Here is a 23,712-nt window from a genome sequence, read left to right as displayed (position 1 = left end):
GTGCTCAGGCCTGTCCTGTTGCTCATGGGGCTGCAGGGAGGTGGCAACACAGCCCCCAAACCACACACAGGTGGGTTACATGAAGGGAGAATCAGCATTTAACCAGAGCCTGCCCTTGCAATTGTTTTCAGGATTTCTTCCTTCCCTGCTAGGGCAGATCTGGTGGAATCAAGTGGGAAGACAGGGCATGGATTTAATTTCTTTGGGGTTTTGGTCCTGCCCTGACACTGAGCAGCGCCAATGCTGCCCATGTGCCACTTGCTGCACTCCTAAAAATCCCCATTTTGAACTATTTGTAGTGTGGTCTGTTGCATTTCTCCAGTGCTGCTGGTAGGAGGAGGGAGGACCATAAAGTTCTTGAAGGAGAGCTGTTTATACTGAGCTTCTGTTTATAGAGGCAAAAACAAATAAAAAAAAATAAAAATAAAAATCCGGAAGGATGGGCCCGTGGCCTTTTTCCAATGAGAAGAGCAAGTCAAAACAATGAACACCATTTGGTTTTGCTTTTCCCTGGCAAGCTTCCTTCAGCTGACTATTGCATGGTCTGTTCAGGCTGAAGAGACAAGAAAAAAAAGAAGAAAAAAAAAGCAGGCAGTAGCAATTACTCTGTAAAAAAAGAAAAAAAGAAAAAAAAAAAGCAGGCAGTAGCAATTGCTCTGCCTTCTCTCCCCGGCCGGCAGCTGCAGGCCCCGCTGCAGCCTGCGTGGGTTTAAAGGTGCAGCTGCCAGTGGGGTAACCCACACCCCAGCTCCAGAGGAAACCAGATGGGGCTGGGGGAGCAGTCTGGGAAAAAAAAAAAACAGATCCAAAGCCAAATGTATGTTATGAAGCAACAACACTGGGTTCTATCCAGCTCCCTTTCCAGCCATAAGCTCCGTGCTCCCCTGCTTTTCCAGTTGGGCTCTGCTGGACCCCACAGCTCTAGTCTTCTGGTAAAAAGTCAGAGGTCTGGGTGGGCTGTTGTGTGCTCTCAGCTGCCCACCAGCAAGGACCCAGCGCAGACGCCTACTTGCACACCCCAAGGGATGGATGTTTAATTTCGTTTCCTCAGACAGAACTCCCATTTCCCTCGGTCTCCCACCAGTTTCCCATCTGTTTAACTCCACCAACACGGAGTGAGAGCTCCTTGTGGCACTCCCCGCCCTGGGTCAACACCGGGGTATTAAATCAACATACCTTCTGCGTCAGTCACTGTGGCTCCGGCTCCTATTTTTATAGCCATCTTTTGACCGATAAGGCTCTATTAATAAATCAACCAGGCAGCACCACTTGCGCTTGCAGAAGCAGGTCCCAGTTCGATCTGTTGGTGGGAGGCTCAGCAAGGCAACAATGAACTCTCCTCACAGCATCATATATGCACAATAGTTTTATTTTGTTTTTTTATATAAAAAAAAAAATTCCTAAAGACTGCGGAACTCCTGTATCCTAATTTCTTACACAAATGCTCCCAACACCCTCTTCTTTTTAAGCTAATTCCCCCCTAACGTCTTGCAATGGCGTGGGTTCCCCTGATTTTGACCTAGTCACCCTTTCTAACGGGATATGTCTAAAGCTGCAATATGGCACTTGGTTGACGTAGTTGGCAGGTTTAATATATCCAGAAAGCTGGGGTATGGAGTCGTACACGGCTCGGAGTCCATCAGCACAGGCGGGGAGCCTGCCTTTGCATCCGTACCTTCAGAATGAACCAGACTTTTCTCCTTATTGTGCAAATAACAGGCTTTGGTCACCGACCAGTCCTGTCGTAAGGGATTCTCGCCCCTGAAGAGGATCCCATCTTCAAGTGGGGAAGCAGCACATACAGTCAAGCAATTGTCCACGGCAGTCCCAGGTGCCGAAACCCCATCAGTCAACTGTACCGTTGTAAGACCTGTTGAGCTTGTTGAACGTGAACTCTACGTTATGTGTAGAAATAGGCTTTCGGTAGAGAGGATTGGATGCCTTTGGAGAAATGAGTAGACAAAAAGAACAAGGGTGAGGAACAAAATCCATGTCATGAAGAAAATGTGTACAATCCCCCCTTCCTGTGCCAATCAATGTGGAGATAGGGCTGCATTTGGCTTGGACTGAAATGTGCATTCCATCCAAAAGCAGCGTTGTTTGCCCATAGTTTGTCCATCAGACCCACCTTCTATCCTATCTGCAAGCACAGGTGATGCCCTGGACAACCCCACCTGACTAGGAAGCCTCCCAGAAGGGCTTCCTCATAGATCTGACCAACTGCCACAGTCGGAGCTTGGTCTCTGCTCCCCTGCCTCCTTCAGACCTCCAGCACTTCTGGGAAATGCAGAATGAAACCAAAGGCTGGCCATAATTTTGCAGAATATTTGTAATTTGCCAAGGGGAAGGGTAGTGCAATGTGCCAGATCCTGAAGCCCTGCTACGTGGCACGGCAGGGCATGGGCATCCCTTCTCAGAACTGCTGCAGAACTGTTTGTTGCAGGTGCATCCCGACAGACCCCCCCGTGCCCCAGCAGCACCCCCATTCCATACCAGCAGCTCACCATTTCATATCTGGCCCGGGAACGTTCGCTCTGGAATCGGTCGAACTCCCGTCTGTCGTGAATGGTGACGAGCAGCTTCCAGAGCCCCAGCAGGATGATGCCGATGAGGACCACGCTGCCGATGACTGCCAGCACGATCGTCACGGCGCTGGGGGCTGAGCTGCATGCTGGTAACGAAGGGGAGAAGGTAATTAGTGTATCCCGGATCAGGATACTGGGATGTAACGACCTGGACCGCAGCCACCGAGCAAGTGACCTCAGGGCAGCACTAGCAGCAGTGACTAAATTAAAAAAAGCAACAGTCCCCTCTGAAAACAAAAGGATTTTTTTTTTTTTTATTAGATAAATTCCTGCCTAGAGGCAGGATGTCACACAGTGCTTCGGGGGAAGAGCAGTGCTGCAGTGCCACAGTCCAACGGGGACGCCCGGTTTTAATGACCCATGTGGGACACAGAGGGTTACGGTGCCTCTGGCAAAAGCCAGCTCAGCTTCTGGCCCACATGGAGGCAGGTGATCATTAGGCACTTTAAATAAATACATTAACTGTCAGCTAATCAACTGGTCTTTCAATTACGTGCAAGCCGCAGCACAAATAAAATAAAACGTGCGGTATCTCAGTCCTTTCCCACACTGGCCTGTGCCTCGGAGGACCAGAACAAATCCTGAGATGCTACTGCTGGGTACTCGCCAGCTCATCCAGCAACACCACATGGGGTTTTCTTTGCATGTGATTAAAATAACGCTGGGAAGCACAGCTGTCTGAGGCAGCCTGGGGAGGGCAGCTGGGACACACAGCCCTTACGCTGCCTGGACCAGAGCTAGCTCTTTGGAAATGCAGAGATCCATAGGTGGCGTGGGCTTTTCCTAACATCCCGACTTAACCAGCAGAAGCATCAGTTGTCCCCTTCTTATTTTTGGCTCCTAGAGGCTGCATCTCCAACTCAGTACCTGGCATGCTTTTTGCTACGTAAATAGTCTGGGTTTAATTTCAGCATCCCAAGCTGGCAGAAAACCCTTCAGCTGCTTGCTAGCAATGCTGGCAGCTCAGGTGCATGTTTCACTCCCAGAGTCCTTGTTTACTAAGTTGGAAACTTTTGGAGCTGGGTTTCAGCACTGTAAAACACTTTATATTAAATCATCCCAGTTCATCTGCTCACAGGTGCCTTTGTGCTAACAGTGAAACCAGCCTTTAGTAACCCACCAGCAGCCCATCACCTCTCCCGGGGGCAGCCTGTGCTATTAAAAGGAAACCCAAGGGAGGGCCAAACCTGGCTCTTTGAGGACGGTGAGGTTGGATTTCCCACTGGGAAGCTCCAAGTAGGTGAACTTCATGACACAGTCATTCACCGGATAGGCACAGAGGATTGCGTTCGGGTCATCTGTTTCTGGAATGAGATGCAGAGTTTTTATTTTATTTTTTATATTAAAAAAAAAATCCTAAAGACTGCAGAACTCTTATATCCTAATTTCTTACACAAGTGCTTCTAATAACCTCTTCTTATTAAGCTAATTCCCCCCCAATGACTTCCAATGGCACGGGTTCCCCTGATTTTTACCTATCCTACCTTTCCATTTGTCTAAAGCTGCAATATGGCACTTGGTTGACGTGGCTGGCAGCTTTAATATTAGGAATTAGCACAATTCTCCCCTGCAAGCTGAGCAGGGCTCCCCCCTGGCAGAGGAATGGGGATTGAGCCTGGAGAGCAGCAAACTTTCATCACAAGTTCTGCAAATCAAAACTGAGCAGCATCCAGACCTACCGCTCAAGAAAACATGGCACCCAGCAAAGGCTGCATGGCAAGCAGACACAGCCTCACTCACACACACCCTCTTCCCTCGCACAAGTCTGATTGGGCAATAAATGATGTTTTCCTCTTAATTTGCTGCATTTCTTGGGAAGTGGAGGCTGAAGAGAAGCAAGGGGCACAGGCAGCCTGCAAGGACACGGACGAGCCCACGGCTGGGTCACGCTCCAGCTGTGCTGAGCAACTCCAGCTCCGGAAACAGTTGAGAAGTTTGTTTTTAAAGAGTGAGATAGAAGAGGAAAATGGGGAGGGGAGGAGGGAAGGAGAGAGGGGGAAGGGAGGAGCTGGTTGGAGGGGAGGATGCAGAGATGGGGGAGTTGCAAGAAATGAGACTACTTGTTTCCCATAGTCATATGGATGTTTTTTCTTTGCCTGTTTAACACACCATCGCACCAGGCAGAGCCTGTCGTTGCTCTGGTCACTAGAAGACACTTCCTGAGGAAGGCTGCTTCACAAAAGCCATTACAAAGATTCAGCAGAGCTGTCATCTGAGGTTTGCAGCTCCAGCTTCAGGGGTGATTTCAGCAGAGCCACCACCCTGCACAGCCACAGCTCGTGGAGCGACCCCGCTGCACGGAGAGTGCCTGGAGGGAGATGGAGCAACAACTCCATCCACGCCAGGTAGTTCTGCAGGAGAACATCTCTGTAGGGCCTGTATGGCCTGAGAGTTTCCAGTGAGAGGAAGGGATGTGGGCATCCAGTGCTATTGACTGGCAAAGATACGACCTTGGCTTAGGCACCTGGAGAATGCTTCCCATGGCTCCCCTCCTCACTCGTATCCGTGCCTGTCTGCCATGCTGAAAAATGATTGCATTAATGACCATGGCTATTCCAGCTCCTTATCTCTCTCCTGTCTGTTTATCTTTCCTTTCAATGCCTTTGACCAGCTTTCAGTCAAAAGATTAATACCCTCCATTTCAACAGCTCTGAGCCCAGATGCATCTGCCCCTCTGGTGAGTCCTGACTGGGTTCCTGGTGTGGACAAACCTCAGCTGTTCCTACCCTAGAACAGGGGAACCTGCTGTACTCACACAATGCTATCTAAGGCAGAGCTGGAGAATTTCTGATTGTTACAAAGCAAAGTACTAACTAGATTAATATTGATAAAACTTCCATGTTTCTTGACTAATGCCCTTCTGAGTTACAGCAGCAAATCCAGGCCCAGCTGCTTTCAATCTCATCCCTGCACTATTATTCTGCCAAGAGAGACTGTGATTAAAGTCTTGATAGTCATGATCTCTGTTTCTCTTCACTAGGTTTCAGAGATCACACAACCACAGAGAGAGGCATGATGGCCCCACCGAGCTTTCAGGTCTACTGATGTGTGCTGCTAGCAGCTTCAGCTGACCACTGGACCTGTCATGTTCCTCATGTTGAAAGCTCCTCTCTGGAACCAGCAGAAATGGAAATGTAATATTTGCAGAAGCAAAGGCGATCCTGCACAATCCAGGGCAAGTCATATAAGCCTCCCAAAAGGCATAGTTCTGGCTCATCAGTCCAATGATAGATGCTTCTGCTCTACAAAGCTTTGAAGCAATGGCTGCTTCATACCCAGAGCCAAAAAGCTCGTGGGATCTTCCAGGGTGCGTTCATTGCAACTTAGTATTTAAGAGGGTCCTATCCTCCACTGCCAGGAACAATGCAGACCTGTGTCTTCTTGTGACAAATATCAGCATTTGGCCTCTCAGCAGGGACTTTTAACATGTGCTACATAACACAAAAGCACTTTTACACCAGGCTTTGGCCAAGTCTGCCTGTCAAGGTGTTTGTAGTCCCCAAGCACTTCCTCTAGGAACATTTTGCTTTACCTCTTTCTCAGTACCCACATCTCCAAGCCGCAGAGTGCCTTGAGCTACCAAGAGCTCAGCACCACCCATAATAAACAGAAGAATAAGTGTAATTCCCCAAAATGTCTTAAAACAGCAATTTGGCCGTGTTTTCCTCTGAAAGCCATGCAGGGGATTGGCAAACTACAGTCCAGCCTCACCTCCCGGGGTGCAGTCAGCACAAAAGCTGGCTTTGGCATGGTGCAACACCCAAGCAGGAGAGTTGAGCTTTAATCCCCAACATTTGCTGGCCCCTAAGAAACACAGGCCAGGCAGGCAACAGGAAGGAGCTTCATGTGGTTCGGAAGTGCCTTTGTAACCTCTCACAGCCTGTTGGTGTAGGTGCACTCCCCAGTAAACTGCAGGGAGGACGAAGAGGATGAGAGCAAATCTCCCAAAGGGAAAGGTAGGAAACCACGCTGGTCATAATTTAAAAGCTAAGCACTGGATATGAGAGGAGTCAATGGGAAAAATAATTGCCTTGGGAGGAAGGGAGAGAAAGGACGAGCATGGTAGAGCACTCCTACCTCTATAAACTATGGGAAGAGATGGAGGAAATGTCATGTTGAATGCAATTTAGCCCTGCTTGATCTCTGCCCCTCTCTCCAGGGGGTATTTCTAAGGCCAGGGTCAGGATTGTGATTAAAGCTGTAACAGTTTGGGTCCCCTCTACCCCTACAAATAGCAACCAGGGACTCCCAGAATGGAGTTGAAAAGAAGGGGGAGAAATTCATCTGCTGAGGGACACAGGTGTGGGGTGATGTCTAGAAGAGGACACAAATAGCAGGAGAGGAGCTTGCTGGGGGAACTTTTAGCAGTCAGCTCTACCAAAGCAGAACTCATCATCTCCAAAACAGCTTTGCTTTTTCTTACAAGCACACTTCTTCCAAGATGAATTCTCAGAAGATTAAAGAATGCCTTTTTTGGGTGACACTTTGTCCTTTTGCACTCTCTCACGGCTCATCTAATCTTCTGTCTCGTCTGATCTCATCCTACTCCCTTTGCTCCTTGTGCTGTCAGTACTGATCCTCATTCATCTTGATTTTAAGATGTTATTTAAAATCAAAGAGTTTTTTACTTCAGTAGAGATTACAGCCTGGAGAGAGGGTCACGCATACCACATACACACTTATATCTACTACATACATGCATACATTTTTAAATACCAGGTTTTCCCTGAGGCTTTCTTTACAGATATGTCCTGGTCTGGTTAAGGGGAGTTCAACGCCACAGTCACTGGCTCCCACCACCTGCAGTCCTGCTGCTGCCTACTTACCGAGAACATCCACAGTGGTGATGATCTCGTCCTTGCAGTGCTTTTGGCAGGTTTGGTTATCAGCCAGTCTTCCTGAGTTAAACAGCTTGCATTCAATGCAGTCCCTGCAGAAAGACACAGAAAAGCACCCATCAGAAGCCGCATGAACACAGAGATTCACCCCTCAGCCAGGGACTCCCTGGGTGCTGACCTGGAGGCTGTATATCTGCACCACAAGGGAAAAGCAACTTCAGGGCCAAACATCTCCATCTCAAGGATGGACTTGTTCTAGGGGTGGATTCAATGAAGGTGCAAAACAGCTGGTAGGTTTGGGAACTGTTTTCCTTTTGAATGTTCAGAGCTGCACATCAGCTACTGCAAAATCCATCCTGAGATGAAGGCAGGTTGCCCAAAGCACCTCTGGCACCACAAGGCAGGCAGTCATCCCTGTCTTCCCCTCCTCTGCATCTCGCAGCTCTCCATGCCCAGACATTTGCAGCTCAAGTGGGCAGTAAAACTGGGGTTGCCAGCGTCTACTGCAGATCAGGACAGCACTGGAAAGGAACAGGGACATGAACTTCCACGAGGACTTAAGCAGCAACACTTCTTGCTTCTCTATCTGGGACACTCTCAGGTTGCTCAGAGTAGGCTCTAAGCAGCAGTAAGCTTGCTTGGTGCTAATCACTCCTGTTTAATGAAGCAGGATCAATTCCTTGACTGAAAAGTCTCCCAGCAACCAAAGAGCTGCCCTTCTCACCAGCAAGAAATCCCTCCTGAACATCCCCCCTTGGTACCTTTTAGTGCTACAGACGCCTGGGCAGGTGGGACACTTCTCACAGGTCTCTCCGAAGGCCCCTGGCTCAGTGCACTGACACTTCCCGCAGACGCAGGTGCCCCTGCCGCTGCACATCTGCCCGTCGCTGGAGACACAGCTGTCTGTCTCGGTGGAGCAGTTGCAGTTGTCCCCGATGTAACCGGCGTGGCACTTGCACTCCCCGCAGTGACACTCTCCGTGGCCTGAAGGCAAGAGCAGGGGGGAGGCGTCAGCAGCATCCCTTGGGCAGGAGGGACCAGCAGCCCAGCAGGAAAACTTGCCAGAGAGACCTTACTTGGCAGAGCATCAAACATCTAGGTGTTTGCCATCACCATCTATCAAATTATTATCTACGCTTAGCGGCAAAAAATACCTACTCACAGCTTTTCCAGCTTCCCTCTGTAGTAGCTCAAAACAAACAGGCACCTCTCCCTTCCTAGGTGGCCAGGATAGGGGAACAAACTGCCCTTGGGAGGTACCAGCAGTGATGGTGACCATGGAGAGATCAAAAAGCACCTGTGTCCAAGTGAGACCTCTACATCCCAGTCAGTACCATGAAGATTGTTGAGACCAGCTGAATCTCCCCTGGGGAGTAGCTTAGGGCAGCTCACAGCACAGATGGATGAAGAAACTGATCCAGTAAGGGCATTCCTCTACCAGAGCATCCCCTTGCAGCTACGGGGTTTAGCAATGGGCTGAGAAAGTCAACAGGCTTCAAGGCTTTCAGGGACAGAAAGTGGAGTGGCTGGTTGCCAAGCATCTGGTTTCACAAAAGCATCCATCAGCCTGCTGGAAATACTGCTCAAATTCCTCCTTGGTCGGTCCCTAGGAGAAGGGATGCCTTTGAAGGCACAGTTTACAGAACTGAAGGGTTTGCGTACGAGGCTCATCAGCAACCTAATTACAGCTCAGCTTTCCCACTGGTAACAGCCTCAAGCGCCTCAGACAAGATAAATTATATACATGCTCCTTTCATTGGCACAAAAACGCTGATCTCCCTGCCTCTCCCATCACTCCAAGATTACCAGAGAGGCTGGGGATTGTCAGGCTATATCCCTTGCCAACAGTCATGGGAACACCTTCTGTTTTACAAGGCATCCCATATGTTCCAGCACATCACAAGATGCCCTCCTACAGCCTCTTCTGCACTCCCACCGTTTGCTTTGGATCCACCCTGCAAACTCAAACATTGCTAGACAGAGGAGGTTATGTTTACAAGATCTCTAGAGGTGACCTTCTTCCCTGCCTACATCTGATGGAGATTAAAAATCCCTCGCTCTGTTTGCCTTCACAACGACAGCCTCACCCTTTCCCCAGACACATCTGTACAGGTTTGGTTTGCCTGTTCCCTACAAAGCTCTGGTTTTGAGCCTGTAGGACACAGCCATCTCCACCACCACAGCTCCTTGGGGTGCAGCTGCAGAGCAGGGAACCCTGCACTCTCCGCTTCGCAAGCAAACCGAATCGGGGGGCTGGCTTTTATTCACAATTAATTCAGGCAATTAGGCTCTTGCACACAGCAAGTTTGGTGCCTCCATGGCAATGAATGTGTCCAAATTAGCTACAAATCACAGTTTTCCTAAACGGGCACTGTTTCAAGGAATCCAAAGCAGCTGGCATTGGGGCTCTGTGCATATGGCATTTAGTAAATGTGCTCACACTTAAATTTGAGGTGTGGGGGCCAAGAGAAGCAAGCCGATGGCATTCACACCACCCCATGATCCCAGCCTGGGTGGGAGCCACCCCCCTGCCCTTGGGCAGAGCCCCTGCATTGTCAACCTTAGCTTGGTCCCCCTTGGACACCACAGAGTCCAGGACAAGAAGTAAATCCACTGGAAATCCGCCTCTGGAAGCTCTTGATAAGGTTCAGTTTTTAAAGCCGCCAGCGCCAGGCCAGTATAGGAGGCTAGGAAGCCTGTACATCCTTTCTGGCCCCTGGCAGTCTGGGGATGGAGCCTGGAAGGACTTTCCCGGGAAGGAAAACAGCCATTTCCAAATAATTCATCCTACTGAAACACCGCGATTGGAAAATTTAAGAAATAGCATCTGAAAGCAAACGTTTTGTTTACGGAAGGGGATGAAGAAAAAGCCCTTCTACATGAGGGTGACTAAGTGTGGGGTGTGAGCTTGAAATTCAAAAACTCGTTGAAGTGTTTTTTCTGCCTCAGCCACACTGGCTCAACATGCAATAAGTCACTGGCTGAAGCTCATCATGGGGAATGTGCCAAGAGTGGGAATTTCCATGTTGACTTTTAACGACAAAGATGTTAGAATCTTCACTGCCTGCACCAGCCTGAAAGAGCGGTCACTCCTGCAGCCACCGTGAGCTCCACTTTGGGCACTCTCCATCCAACTCCCACACAGCCTGAAGACTAGAGAAATGTGGATGACTGGGATACATTAATTTCTCATACAGGTGCGATGAGAGTTGTCCCTTTTCTCAACATCTACCTGGAGCACCAGAGATGGGATTCCACTCTGGCCTCTTCCTCAGGACACAAGAGGAGCCCCAAGGCAAGGCAGCATGCTGGTTACAGCAAGTCTTTTGGTGACAGTGACCCAGAGTGCAGGTTTGCAGCATGCAGAGTGCTACCTGGTACTTGTATTTTACAGGATAATGTGCTGCACATTTCCAGTCTCAGTTATCCTGTGGTCACATGCAGTGCTGATGGGGTTAAGCAGTCTCTGTGGCACAAAAAGATCATGCCTGCAGGAAGCTTTCCACCACTATGCCAATGACGCCTGGTTTCACTTCCCAGTTTCATTTCCAAGATGAAAATGCATCCTCAAGGAGGGTCTGTTTCAAGATACCTCTGCACCTCATGGTACGGGACATTACCCAGATTTTAACCCCCCTGCACCCTTTGAGTTTGCATGTTCTCTGTTAAAGCTGGTTTATAGAGCCAAAAGACATTAATTATGTTCTCCAAACATAACAAGAGATGTTTTCTGTTCTCATCCTTGAAATGAGACGAGCTTAGATGTTTAAAAGACCCAGATCTAGTCGGGAAATTAAATGCTCCCTCTGAATTTGATAACACACTGTCCAGCCAGCTCTTGATTCTTGGGGGAGCTAACATGAAACACATGTCAGGGAGGCTGCAAAAACCCTCCGAGAGGGTGCAGCGGAGGAAAGAAAGGTTTCTGGGGGGTGGGCAGTCCCAAGACTAGGTTTGGACTAGTCTGGGCTCCAGCAGGGTGGGAGCCACAAGCCGCACTGCTGTTCAGAGGGACCCTTTCCCCAAGGAGGCCACCAAGGTGGACCAAGACCCACACAGCCCAGCTGGTCCCTCCATCTCTCTCCCTGCCCCAAAATACATCCCTCTCCCACTGCCGTGCCCCAGCTGGGCTGCACATCTCGCTGTCACTCGGGCGGCTTTTGGCAGGAGGTCCAGCCGTCCTCGTTTCACCCCAGCTGCCTCTGCCTCTCCCCCTCAGCTGCTGGCCGGGATGACAGCCACAGACCAAATCCCATCTGCCCTCACCCCGGCACCGCACAAACCCAGCTTGGCAGCTCCAGTCCCCAAGCGGGGTCGCTGCTGGCGAGCAGGAATGGAGATAGCAGCTTCTGGCTGCAAATTCCAGCCTCTGACCCTCGTTTCATCCCAGGCTTCCTGGTAGCAGGCTGGAAAGCAGGTCCACGCGGTGGCCAAGCGCTCGGTGGGACAGCCTGTCCTGCCCGCTGCAATAACCTGGTTTGCCTTTTAGGAATTGCACTGATGGCTGCCCCACCAAGGGGTCTGCAACTCAGGGCACTAAAAGCTCTGGTGCTTAGGTCTTTTGATAGCAAGAGGTTTTCCTACAGCCTCTTACTTTTGGGGGCCACAAAATTACGCAAAAATACAAGGCCTCTTTGGAAAGAAAGGAAAAAAACATCCCAGCTTTTATGTTAGGGGAAAAAGGGTTTGAAAACAAGCCCCTCCAACACTCCTTTTTTCCCCCCACCTTCTAGAAAATTAAGTTGATTTGCCTACTATACAAAACAGAAATAATCCTTGTGATTTTTAAGCCAATGCCTCGGTTCTGAGCACTCTGGAGGGGAAAGGTCGCACTGCATTTTGTTCCCATTAAATCAAGCCACTTATTTTTGTGTCTCTCTGCTCGCATCCAGCCTTTGGGTCAGGACCTTCAAACTGCTGTGCTTTTGTCATTTTTGGTTACTTGAACAACTAGTCTGAAAACAAACAACCCACAAAAACCCCACAGGGAAACCAATTATGAGAAATAAGTTATGGCAAGTAATTTCCAGATTCCCTGGTGCCATCCCTTTAAGGAGCCCTGGCCGCTGTGCCCATCACCCGGAGAGCCCCGACACAGAAGCCACATCTTGTTTGTAGTCCCTGGGGTGGACGCACCAAAACCATCTGCTTTTGAGAGAAGTCAAACCCTACCGACACAGGGCACTGCTTTGAGCATCGTTTTTCTACCAGATCAATTTTGCACCCATCATCTCCCAGCAAAAGCGCCCGAGGTCTGCAGGAGAGTCTCCAGGAACGGCACATTTTGAGTGGGAGGAAGCGGAAGAGGCTTTGGACGCTTGGAAAACGTAGACCTTTCTGTTTGGGAGGGAAAGACACAGTGCCTGCTTAGGCAAATAAATCATTGACTTCCCCACTAATCTCTTTCCATGACTCACAGCAGCCGGCGCTGCGCGTCCAGAGGCCAGGCCAGGCAGCCTGCCCGCGGCACGGCTCGGGTTCCCAGCCCCATCCTGCTGCCAGATGGTCGGCACCGGCAGGAATTCAGGGAGAGCTCGGGACATTTTAAATGCTGGGGTTGGGCTTAGGGTCCATTCCCCAAGTCCCACCAGTCTGGCAGGGAAAAGAAAGGTGGCAGGCCGGCCGGAGCATCCCCAACTCCTGGAGCCTACGGAGCACAACCACCTCCTTGTGCCAAGGAGGTTACAATATAAGCAAAGACAGGCAAACGTCAAGGGTCCAGGGTTTCTGTGTAAACTGAAACACGTCCACCAACTGCCTCCATTCACACCAGAAGACAGCTCGCCCACGCTCAGTTATCCACAAGGCAATACTGAAACATCAAAACAAACACTGAGAGGCTAGTAATAAGTAAATAGTGCTTTTTTGTACATTACTTGTACTAGACACACCATGATTCGTGCCTCTTCTCATTGCGTTAATTTCAATGGATATTTATATCCCGAAGCATATGGGTTTGGCCAAGAATTGACAAGGCTTTAAATAAGCCTTTACTTTAATCCTAGTGCTGGTTGAGCTCGCCAATCATCAAAAATAGCATCAGAGATACAGACTAATGAAACCAAACATAGAGGAATAAACACACATTTGAGCTGCTAATTCAGCCCTGGGTACCACAGGTCCTGTCACCAGCTCCACGTTACTGTCAGTGTCCCCTCACACTGCAGCACCGCTGTTACAGAAACTACCCCCCAGCCCCTCCATTTCTCACTCGCTTGGGAACTTCTGGGTTAAATGAGAGCTGGGCAGGGAAAGCAGGGCTTTGGAAACTGCTGTCTCATGAAGGCAGCTGAAAGCAATCGGGGGCAGGCGGATTTCCTGCGGCGGCCCTGGCCAGCCTTTCCTCATTTTCCTTCTCTCTGCTACAGGAGGGGAGCTGAAACAACGCAATCACGAGATATGGCTGATGAGCCACCAGAAAGCCAAAAACGGGCAGAGAGGAGTAATTTCCTGAAGGAGATCTAAAGCTGCATTTCTTAAAATAAAGCCTTCCTTCTTTTTTTTTTTTTTTTTTTTTTTTTTTGAGTGGCGAAGGAATGGAGGTGGCAGATGCTGCCACCCTGGAAAAGGCAGATACTGGGCTGGCACCTTCCCAGAAGGACTGGCTACTTTGTACAGTTCACTTCAGACCTAAAACGCCTGTGAAGGTGCAGAATCAATGATAACCTTGGGTTTTTTATTCTTTTGACCCAGCATGAAAGGTCTGCAGAGGCAAAAGTAGCTGGACCAGCCTTAAATTCAGGTCCACTAGGTGCCAGAGACAAACTGGAAGGACATAAGGCATTGGCTGGCTAGCCTGCTGCGGCTGTCACAGTATCTGTGCTCTAAATCTCTGGGTTTAAACACAAAAAGTTTGCTCTGTTGTGTCAGGACAAGAGAATCTGTCAGTTATTAAACTTAGTCTACCAATAATAATATTTATTAACAGGAAAGAATGTGGCTTTACCCCCAAGAAAACACCTCATTATTGCCCCTTACTACTTTCCCCCATTCTGTTTAGCATAACAGCATTCCTAATTCTCCCAAGGCTCTCTGGAACTGCACTAAACATTTTTCCTTTCATTCAAACTTTTTTTTTTTTTTTTTTTTTTTTTTTTTTTTTTTTTTAAGTAAGCTCAGCACTCCACAAATCTCTCGACTTTTGCTTATGTTAGCTCCTCAGCCGAGCCCGCCACACGTGGCCTTTTGGACGGAGACCCAGAGCTGGGAATTGGAGCTTTTAGGTCCTGCTGCCGACTCTGCTACTGATGCAGGGAGTGATACGGGGCGAGGGCTGCTGCCAGACCCTCCCAGAGACACAGTGCTTCATTACGAACAGGGAGGAATTGGGATGAGTGTGCCAGTTCCCTTTGAGCCACAGGACCAAATACTACCCCACCAAACTGGGCACATGCTCATCCTTGGCTTCATCACCCCTTAAACATCTGATGTGGAAGGCACTACAGAAACTGCTAACAATTCTTACTATTCCTTAAGCCAGGGAGGAAGGTATGTGTATATGTGAATACTCTGGTTTTTCCCTCCAATCCTCTAACTCAAAAAGGGCTCTGTGCCACTGTCCTTTTCCATCAACCTCCACCCATTCTCATGCGAGTGCTCACTAGGTCTCCCGCAGGACACATCAATGCCTCTCCCACCCAGCCAACTCTCTGGACCCCTAACAGACGTGACCTCCTCGCAAAACCCCCTCCATACAGCTCCCCCTATTTCTTTCCTTTTTCCCCAAAAAGCCTCACAAACAAAATTGCTTGACAAAGAGACAATTCCACTTGGCTCTCCCAATCCTGCCCAGATACCACCAACACCGATGGAATCAGTGCTGGATTCTGAATCGGTACCAAATCAGGAGCTTCTCCCCCATTTATATACTTCTTGGCCCATCTCTTAGCCCACATCTGCTTATGTAGCTCTATATTTAGCCTTCAGCTTTTGTCACCGTAAAGTCTCTGGAAGATTTAGAAAGATGGGGGGACATATGGTGACCATGCGTTAGATGAAATGCAGATATAGAGCCTGAGAAAAGACATAGTGCAACTGTTCCAATGACGCATGGTGCATCCAGGAAGGTTGAGCTTCATCTCCCTGCTCTGGTGCCCAAGCAGGCTCCTACTACCTCCTACCACCCAAAAACCTCCAGATTTGTTCTTAAAATAAAGCTTGGCTCTAAAACAAAGCTTCACGATGCCAAATGCCTGAGCTCCAGGGCCAAATTCTATGGTTCAGGCCCAACCTCCACATGAAAAGCAGGATAATTCCCACCCTGCCAAAGCCCAAATGGGCTGAATGTCCTTTCAGCTGGACCTCGTTACGAGGAGTGGGCTCTGGAGCAGAGAGAGATTCTTTCTCTGCAAAATCCAGTGCAGTGCCTTGCCCAGTTCTGTTTGGATGCAAACACATAATCTGCTGCAAGTTCACCAAAGGTCCATGGTTTTGGAACAGATTTCTCCCTTCCCAAAGAAGCTGGACGAAGTCAGAATATCATTCAAAATAAGACTAAAAAAAAAAAAAAAAAGAGACAGGAACCCACAGCCCGTGCTGCACTTCCCTTTTAGGTCAACTGTTTAAATTTAATTTTTTAAATCAAACTGAGCAAAATTCATAGGTTGTCAGTGCCTGTCAAGAAGAAATGCAGAGACCCAGAATTTCACTCACCTGCTGGTTTGAGGCTTTCATCTGCCTCTAAACCCCAAATACAGCATTCATTTCCAAATGCTTGTTTCTCTTAACTACTATAATCAGAAGGACCAAACACCAAACTCGTCGAGGCACTGGCCATAAAGACAGAGCATTTAAGTGCGTTTGTTTTAAGACCATCTTCTCTCTTTGGGCAGCGAATAGGGTGATGAGCTGTCTTTTCAAAGTTCATCTTGTTTTTCTTTTGGACCTTTCTACTTTCTGAGATAGGAGGTTCCCAGCAGTGGGAAGGGGGGTTTGGGTACCTGCATGCACCATCAGATGACACCTCCAGTTGTGACCGACACGCTGTGCCGCTTTAAGAGCGGAGACCCACAGACAGAGCTCTGGCTCCTGTAAAGATGTCAAAGACGTCACTTCTTTATTCTTTTAATTCTGCCCTGGCATTTAATGCCTCATTAGCATGCATTAATGCTTGCAAAAGGTCCACTCAAGGACAAGGAGAAACCCCAGTGAAAAGAGGCAGGAACAGCAGCGCTCTGTGAGGTTTGGTCCTCCAAGGAGCTGCTGCCAGATTTGGGGAGAGCTGCAAGACTTTGACAGCAATGAGGGCCCGGGCAGGGGGAAAGGAGGAGTAAGAAAAGACAGCCTTCCCTTTTCATGCCAGGAAAGGAAATTCTGGCAAAGCAGTGCTCCATCCGCTGGGGGGAAAATGTCCAACTCAATTGCTGTTTCAGTGTGAACAACCAAGGCAAGCCCTTGGCATCACCGAGGCAGGGCAGGCAGGTATACCTGCTGCCAGAAACATAAAGTAAGACGAAGAATAAACACAGCACTGAACAGAAACAGAATGGAAATAGCATTTGTGTTCCTGTCAGAAATTCACGCAAAGATCATATAACATCTTGAGTTGGAAGGGACCCATAAGGATCATCGAGTCCAACTCAAAAATAATCAATAATATTTAATAGGCAACAATATAACGGTAATGACTGGTGGTGTAATACCTAATTCCACATTTATGTATTGTGAAAGAAATCCCGAGGAGCACGTACCTCAAGCACAGAGCATTCTAGCTAAGAGCCATCCACCTGCACCAAAACACAGCCACCCCTGACCTGAACCACAGCATCTGCACTGGACAACATGAGCAATCAGAAGGGGGACCAGGCATTTTTACACACTGCAGCTACAAGCACTGGCCATGCTTTCACAGGCCACAGCTGGCAGGTGAGAGTCACCCCATGCTATTTGCCCCAGCCCAGGGGCCATTTGAACTTCTTGGGATCTTCATCCTTTGAATGGGCATGGAACAGGATGGGACGGTGCACACCCTCAGATGAGAGCAGCACGTCTCAGGATTAAATTGGAAAGAGAACAGAAACCAAGTTAAAGGGGAAAAATAAATTCAGAGAGAAAGCAGAAGAGAGAGATTGAGGAAGGGTGGAAATGATGCCCTGGGAGGGAAGCAGCAGGGAGGTTCAAGAAGCCTCTCAGGAGATGTGAGGAAAACACATGCATTGAGTCACCCCTACACTCCTCCAAAAGGCCACAGAGGTTTTGCATGCCAGGGAAACAAAGACTTCATGAAGATGAAATGTGGGGTGCAAACACCTCCCAGTCAGCTCTCAGCCCCTCTCTGCACCGGTGCTACGAGGCACAGCTCCTGGAGATGAGCACACCCAGAATGACACGGGACATGCTGCTGAATTTGGCACCTTAAGGCAAGATCTGCAAACAGTGAAGGAGCTGTCGGGAGTGGCAGGTTGGCTGCACAGAGGCCAGCAAGACAGCGTTAAGGACGGGTCCCTTTCGAGGCAGTGGTTTACAGGGTGTCTGTCTCTCTCGACTTAGGGCTGCCAAGAGGTTGTGCCCAAGCCAAAGCCCTTCCACGCGACCCAGAAAGCCTGCAGTGGTAGAGGACATGTTTTAAATAAAAATCCTCCCTGGCTTCCCTGTTACAGACAACAAGCAGTCCCCTAGGACGCAGTGATGGGTATCAGTGGTCAGCAGTAACACCCTGACAAGGCGCAAGTGCCCCTATTCCCCTGCCTCGCCACAGCCCTCTGAAATAATAGTGATTGATGCTCAGAAACCACTTGCTTGTAAGGAAAAGTCAAACACTGCTAAGAGAGATACTAAGGCCAGCCAGCTGCTTGCACAGCTCCTGGGGAGCCCCTCTCCACCCTTTCAAATTATGTGGGAGCCCAGGGCTGGGTGTCCCTGCTTTCCATTGCAGAAGGGCCACAAAGATGATCAGAAGGATGGAGCACCTCCCCTATAAAGACAGACTGAGGGAGCTGGGGTTGTTCAGCCTGGAGAAGAGAAGGCTCCAGGGAGACCTTATAGCAGCCTTCCAATATCTGAAGGGAGCTACAGGAGAGCAGGAGAGAGACTCCTTGTCAGGAAGTGCAGTGACAGGACAAGGGGTAATGGTTTTAAACTGGAAGAGCGGAGATTTAGATTGGATACCAGAAAGAAACTCTTTCCTGTGAGGCACTGGGAAGCACGTGGGAAGCACATGTTGCACAGGGAAGTTGTGGATGCCTCATCCCTGGAGGCGTTCAAGGCCAGGCTGGATGAGGCTTTGAGCAACCTGCTCTAGTGGAGGTGTTCTTGCCCGTGGCAGGGGAGTTGGAACTAGATGGCCTTTAAGGTCCCTTCCAACTCTAACCATTCTAAGGTGCCACCCCAGCACAGTGCATGACGCAAGCACAGGGCATGGCAGGCTGCCCACAGCAGGTAAGCACATCTCGTACATGTCCCTGCGGTTCCTCATCCTCTTCACGCTGTGTCAAGAGCAGAGAGTTTCTCAATGGCATTCCTCACTAAAGGCTGAGAGGTTTCGAGTGTTGCTCTCAGAGCTCCCTGCCTGCTCCCAGGGCCAAGCACGCCCAGACCCGACCTTTTGGGAAGGCACTGCAGGAAGCAGCCCCGGATGACCCCAGGGCTTGGCCACCAGCTCCTGTCGCCAGAGCGAGACCTAAAAGCCAACATCCCACATGTGACAGCAGCAGCGGGCTCCTCCACAGTTCCTTCCCCGCCTGCGGAAACGTTTTCCAAATCACCGCTTGAGCAATCACGCCCTGCCTCCCCAAAACACTGCAGTGGCACGGCAGCCCCCACACTCTGCAGGAGGTCAAGCAGGAATGCAGGAATATCAACAACCGACAACAGAAAAGATCTGGTTTATATAAATACGCTTTGGGAAAAAAAAAAAAAAAGAAAAAAAAAGAAGAGGATTATTTCCTGATTTGGGGCTCAGATGTCATGCAGACAAATGACATCGGATGCACAGCCAAAAAGCATCTGTAGGGAGCTTGTACGCAGGGTGAGAGCGGCGTTGGTCTGAGCAGGATGAAGGTGAATTCAGTTGACTGCTCTTCCAGTTAATCCCCATCACAGCCCTCAGCCCTGCCTGCCCCAGCTGCCCTGGACCTTACATTTCTCTAGGCTGCCCCACAGGATGGGAGTAAATGGAGCTGACCTAAACCTTACATTTCTTCGACACTAATCCACCTGATGAGAGTAAGTGGAACATGCCCAGCTTTGCAGTTTAACCCCAAAAAAGGAAGAGGACAGCAGAGGTCTCCCATTTAATTCCTTTCTTACTAAATGTTTGCAGTCTATATAAATTCTTGTTGGAGCCAAAACGTTTCACAGGTGGAGGGGGGATATAAGCTGGAGAGGGGATGCCCACCCAGCAGCGATGCCAGGCACGGGAGCTCTGCCCTTGTTTCATCAACTGCTACAGGACACAGCAAGTCAGAAGCTCATTTTTTCCTCTTATTCAGGAGGATTCTTTTGTTTTATGCATTTCTTCTCAGGCATGCAGGCGTCTCGGGGCAAGGGTTTCTGCTGGCTTACCTGCAGGCGATAAAAGCCAAGGCCAGATGGGGACACAGCAAGGTGAAAGGCTTTTAAGGAAGCTCGAGGATAATTGTGCAGCCCGAGTGAGTCTTGACCACATCTTAAAAGAGAGATGCAACCACAGTGCCATCTCCTCACTACTTATTCTGGCCACAAGGTCCTCCTGGACTATGCAGTGACTCTGTAGGCAGGAGACCTTGAGATGCCTGAAAACAGGTTTGTTGGCTGCCAAGAAGGAGCGATGGGCACCCTGTGCCCCCACACAGCGTGACAACACTTACATACCTCTCTATTCTCTAGTCCAGCCTCAGCTGGCTTTTAGCTACCTGTCCTCTACCCTGCTCTTTCACGGGGAAAAGAGACACTCGCAGTCCTATAAACCCACCCTGATGGAAAAGGTTTTCAGCTCAGAGGACTTTACTGGGTTCAGCTCACCCCAAGCCACCTTCCCATGCTCTGCAGCCCCGACAGAACACTTGGTCCAACTACCCCCCCCAGCCATGAGTCCCCCACCTGCTGCTAATGACTGGGAACATTGACCCAAGCTGACACTGCACCCTCGGTCACCAAAATAAGCCTCAAAAGTGGTGAAAGACATGTGCTCCCCCTCCTTCTCCAGCCAGGGGGGGTGGAGCAGGAGTGACCTTTGGGGCAGCCGCACCAGAGATGGAGCTGCATCTCCCCCACAGCTGCATGGCTCACGGCTGCACAAGCACTTGGCATCAACAAAAGGATTATTTTTAACTTCCATATCTTATACGGTCCTTTTGTCTCTGTCCTTTTTTACTGGGCAATGTTCAGATTCCACCTTTTCACACAAACTAAATAAAAAAAAAACCCCCAACCCTAATCCCCCACATCAAAAACCTAAAGACAACAAGACTTGACATGACTTAAAAGAAAACATTGCAGATGTGGTTTAGGCTTCCTATCCTCCTTCTGCCACAGGCTACTCTCTTCCCCTCTGGCAGGGGCTACACTTGCTTAATGCCACCCCTCCTCGGCACTGCCGCAGGCGCAGGGCACAGGCAAGTTCCCCTTCCTCCCCAAACCACGCTCAACCTACCACCTGAACCTCAGAGGTCATTAAATTGAATACTAGCCATTTCTTTCCTAACAGCAGCTTCTGGTAGAAGCTTTTGCATTAGGAATGAAGAGAATTAAGACAAGAAAAAAACGTTAAGGCTGGATCACTGTTATTTTCCCACCCAAGCCTCCAGATGCATACCAGCATTCTCCGTCCAGGCACTACAACAGGGCAGGTGAATAACAGCTAAAAAAGACAAAAAGACAGTGTGGAAAAAGGTCTATTTCCATAAGATGTGCCCATGGGCGCAGTGATTTGTGCGGTAACAGACCCCACCAGAAACCCCAGGGTGGAGATACCATCTCTTGAAGCACGGGGCTGTGTTGCACAACCAGAAACAGCCACGCTGGCACCAGAGCCCTCATCCCACCAGCCCTCCCGCAGACACAGCGTTCTTCAACGCCGTTTCGGCGCCTGGGATGGGGAACACCAAAAAAAAAAAAAAATATTGCAGAAGCAGGAGTGAGATTTCTAATTTGAGGTCGTGTAAAAACAAACAAAAAAGCCTTATCTCACTGGGCCTTAGTACAGGCTAAAGCTTCACTGTGCTTCCTTATTTAATAAAACCACGAAAGGGAAGCACTCAGAAATAAATATGAGGACTTGTACACCCTCAGCAGTTTTTGAAGTGGTTTCTGCAGGGCAGCTGGAGTTGCAGCGCACGGCAGCTGGGCTACTCCCTGCGAAATAACCCACGGATTTTCAATGAGATGTCACTTCCCAAATCCCATCTCAGAAGCAACTCCGGCACTTGCATGTATTTGCAAATCTGGCACCTGATGCTCTATTGCTGACCCGAGCTTTTCGTGTCACCGTACCAGCAAATGAGGCCAGACTCCTGGCTCCTGCGCTCTAAGACATTGCCATCTCACCATGCTTTAGCCATCACAATCTTTAGCCATCTTAACCAGTTAAGATGCTCTTGGCTGCTTAAAAGCTAGAGAAAAGCTATACAGCTTGACTTAACACTGCAAAGTGTTTATAAATCTGATTTCTTGTCTAATTCTAAAAAAATAGAGAAGAAAACCACAAAAGAACTGACCCCACAAACACAAGCAGTGTGTGTGCTGCTCAGGGAGTATGGATTTTCAGGATGAGATCCTTTGTGTTTTAGGGGGAGAAACAGCTTGCAGCACGGTGGGTGCTTGTTACTCACACCTCGGTAGCCACGTTCCTGTGCACAACCACATTCCTGGGCTGAAAAGCACACAAGTGACACCCACACCGGGAACGGGGCAGCAGCGGTGATGGTTAAAGAGAAATTTCTGTAGAGACACCAAAGTAAAGACGATGCCGTAGAGCCCTGCACCTCCCTCCTCCAAAACACATCTGCAGCGCTGACGCTAATGAAGCTTTGGCCCCCGGCAAGCCAGTCTGTCTTCATTAGAGGCGAACGCGTGATGCCCTCGTCGGGGGGCCCTCTCCTCCCTCCCGCCACCTCGTTTTATGGGTCCTGCAGGAATGCAATTAGTGCCGAGATGTTTCCTCCTTTGTCAGACTGCCTGGCAGGCAGCCAAGGGGTTCAAAAGCCGAAGGGCAGCGCGGGGGGCGGCTGCCCCTTCCCCAGCCCATCTGCAGGCAGGAGGGAGGGCTTCTCGTCCCCTCTCCCACAGCCACCCACAGCTTCAGAGTAGAGCCCAGACCGACGTGCTGAAGGTCTCAGTGCAAGAGGGCAACTTTTTCATCCAAAAAATAACTGGGAGTGAAGCGTTTAGGGTTTTGGGAAGCGACTGCCTGCTTTGTCAGGGCACGACGCTATGGAGAACCCAGTTGCATCTCTTTTGGAGGAACTGAGCACTTCTGCAAGCCATCCCCAATGGGCCTCCCCAGAAGTTGGGTTAACGGTTTGAAACAGCTACTCCAGAGCTGTTAACTGGGCTCGGGGAGCAGCAGAACAAATGCCACTTATTAGTGACTAAGCAGCATTGACTAAGAGTTGGATGCAACATTCACAATGTGTTATAAATGACTCCTTTTCCTGCCTGCCTCACAGATGCGGGAGGCATGTTAAACCTCCCACTAACAGGAACCAAATTCTTGCTTCTCCTTTGGATCATGGTCACAGCCAAAACCTGGTTCTACACTTCATGGGGGGGGCTAGGAAAGGACAGGAACCACACACAGCACTGTCTGCAGTCATCTCTCCTCTCAAACGCTGACAAAATGAGATGCCGATATTTATCAACCGACCCAGGAACGAAAACTCCTTTGCTGGCCAAAGGACTGAGCAGCATGAGACAAGAAGCTCAAAGTTCATTTCAGAGTATTTCAAACCCACTGTGGCTTTCGCCGGCCATACGGGATGCCTGAGTGCAATCTGCCACCCAGACCTGTGTCATGGCAGTGACTCGATGGGGACAGCTTTGCTCCAGATTGCAAAAGGAAGAAATGCCCAGGCTGGTTGGTGATGAGCTCACGGTGCCTCTAAGCCAAGGCATGCAAAAAGCATGGCCAGATACGTGCAAAGCAGTTTTCACACATGGATTTTTACTTCTCAGCTTGGAAAACTGTGCCTTCCTCCTCGTGCTTCCCCAAACCTTGCGTCAGGTTGGACTGGCTGCTCTCCCACCTGCTCTGGCTGGGGTGGACACTCAGAGGTTCATGATACTGTCTTCTTCAACAGCTTGGGCAGGTGTGAACGCATTTAACAGGGGACACCACCGCCCATGTGCTAAAATTGGGTTCCTTTGGGGTGAAA

The 23,712-nt window shown here is 49.5% G+C and overlaps 1 protein-coding gene across 1 annotated transcript in view; it reads right to left on the bottom strand.

The window, feature by feature from the left end:
- Positions 1–1,351: 1,351 nt before the first annotated feature.
- The window catches only part of ITGB5 (integrin beta 5), a 63,283-nt gene continuing 40,922 nt past the window's right edge, over positions 1,352–23,712 (bottom strand). Inside the window, exons 11-15 of the mRNA XM_014940205.1 lie at positions 8,185–8,407; positions 7,412–7,515; positions 3,773–3,889; positions 2,505–2,671; positions 1,352–1,941 (exon numbers count right to left, since the gene is read on the bottom strand). Of these exons, the coding sequence (XP_014795691.1) occupies positions 1,846–1,941; positions 2,505–2,671; positions 3,773–3,889; positions 7,412–7,515; positions 8,185–8,407 (707 nt within the window). The 3' untranslated portion in view covers positions 1,352–1,845. The remainder of the gene's footprint in view (positions 1,942–2,504; positions 2,672–3,772; positions 3,890–7,411; positions 7,516–8,184; positions 8,408–23,712) is intronic.

This window comes from Calidris pugnax, unplaced genomic scaffold (assembly GCF_001431845.1).
Source record: "Calidris pugnax isolate Ruff unplaced genomic scaffold, ASM143184v1 scaffold21, whole genome shotgun sequence".
Classification (NCBI taxonomy): domain Eukaryota; kingdom Metazoa; phylum Chordata; class Aves; order Charadriiformes; family Scolopacidae; genus Calidris; species Calidris pugnax.
This window is presented reverse-complemented; position numbering and strand designations above follow the sequence as displayed.